The sequence below is a fragment of the Octopus bimaculoides genome, chromosome 24 (assembly GCF_001194135.2).
Source record: "Octopus bimaculoides isolate UCB-OBI-ISO-001 chromosome 24, ASM119413v2, whole genome shotgun sequence".
Classification (NCBI taxonomy): domain Eukaryota; kingdom Metazoa; phylum Mollusca; class Cephalopoda; order Octopoda; family Octopodidae; genus Octopus; species Octopus bimaculoides.
The window spans coordinates 33,104,672-33,106,628 of NC_069004.1; the positions used below are offsets into that span (position 1 = coordinate 33,104,672).

At 34.6% G+C, this 1,957-nt stretch overlaps 1 protein-coding gene across 1 annotated transcript in view; it reads left to right on the forward strand.

The window, feature by feature from the left end:
- Window positions 1–436, forward strand: part of LOC106873712 (uncharacterized) — an 81,827-nt gene extending 81,391 nt beyond the window's left edge. The window contains exon 4 of the mRNA XM_014921189.2: window positions 405–436. Coding sequence (XP_014776675.1) covers window positions 405–436 — 32 coding nt within the window. The remainder of the gene's footprint in view (window positions 1–404) is intronic.
- The last annotated feature ends 1,521 nt before the right edge of the window (window positions 437–1,957 follow it).

The window sequence follows — 1,957 nt, forward strand, 5'->3', positions numbered from 1 at the left end:
GAAGTTTACATGTGTAAATAGGCAGTCTTGTCACCCTACCGCCATATTAAAAAACCTGGTAGCCAACATTAGTAGAAGAATGTCTAACCTTTCTTCTTCTAAAGAAATTTTCGAGAGGGTAGCCCCCTACTATAATAAGGCCCTAGCCAATTGCGGGTTTAAAGATGAGTTAACATATAATCCCTCTAACACTTATCATGATATTAAGGATAGATATAGCAGTACCAACGATAATGTAGTACAAAAACATACTAACATTAATCTAAATACTGACAAAAAAATCAAAAAAGAGGCTAAGGAAAATAATTTGGTTCACCCCTCCCTCCCTTTTCACTCAATGTAAAAACGAACATTGGTAGGAGATTTTTGACTCTCCTTGACAAACATTTTCCTGTAAATCACAGATATAGAAAATTTTTCAACAGGCGATCAGTGAAATTATCGCATAGCTGCTGCCCCAACATAGTTCCATTACACGTGGCCAACATAAAGAGCCTGAAGCTGGCTGCAACTGTCACGATCCAGGAGCCTGTCCACTCGAACAACGGTGCATGACCAAGGCAATTGTATATGAGGCGGAAGTCACTACAACCCTAAATAATAATAATAATAATACAACGGGGAAAAGACCTATATTGGATTATGTGAAGGGGAGTTTAAAAGACACTATGTCAACCACATAGCCTCGTTCCTACATAAGGACAAGAGCAAGATCACAAAGTTAGCCAACCGCGTGAGGGCTTTGAAAAAGAATAAAACGCCATATACGGTTAAATGGAAAATAATCGAAAAATTCACACATTATGTGAATGGATCAAAGAAATGTAGGCTTTGCTTGGCTGAAAGAGCACAGATTCTGTTCAGATCAAAAATCCCCAACTCAGTATTGAACTCGAGGTCTGAAATTTTCAGTGGTTGCAGACACATGCAAAAATATATTTTGAAGAAATGGACAATCCCATCCATCTTAGACTGATTTGACATTTCCCCGACCTTATTATTTAAAGACTAAGGATGTTAGATCGCTCACTACTATAGCCCCCCACCCTTTATTTTAGTATTTCTTTAGGTTTATCTTTTATACTTTATAAATTTTTATATTTCCGATATTTCTTATAGTTACATTTCTACCTTATATTTTATACATTTGTACTCTCCTTTCACAATTTATATTCAATCTCATACATTAATTACATTTACATCAGGTATGCTAGTTTCGTTTTCCGATTAGATGTTAGGATTTTCTATACGCTACCATTTTTTCGTGGTTTTCGCGTATTCTCACGTCCCATGCCATATCTAAAGTTCTTAGTTCAGTACGAAGAGTTGTCTGTGCCTGAAGAACGTTTTTGGATTTCCCAGATACGTGAAACTATTTGTAGCGCCCGAAAATATTTATTGTGATCCTTAAACAGAAATATTTGACTCTCACCAGATGGAGTGCTCTCTTTGTTGAATCATAAAATAAACCAATACACACACACATACATATATGTATGTGTGTATTTATGTGTATGTATGAATCTGTGCATGTTTGTATTTATATGCGGTTATATATATATATATGTGTGTGTGTGTTGGGTTGGCAAGAAATTAATTTCGTTTTTCGCAAATAGTTAAGATTTTTTTTATGACTTTTGTCAATGTTGTGATTTTTTTTTCCTTTTGACATTTGATAGCCGTTACTTTTAGCTTACTTTAGTAGCAAATTGTGCGTAATTTTATTAATAGCTGTTAGTTCAGTGTCATTTTTAACATGCAGTGATGTCACATCCACCATATAGCCCTGACCTTGCACCGTCAGATTACCAATCTATTTCGAAGTTTGCAAAATTCTTTGAATGGTAAAACTTATGGAAAATATGTAATTGATTAAAGTTCATTCTTTGTATGGAAAAAAATGACTTTTTATTTCATACTAAAAAAGCGAAATTACTTTCTTGCCAACCCAATATAT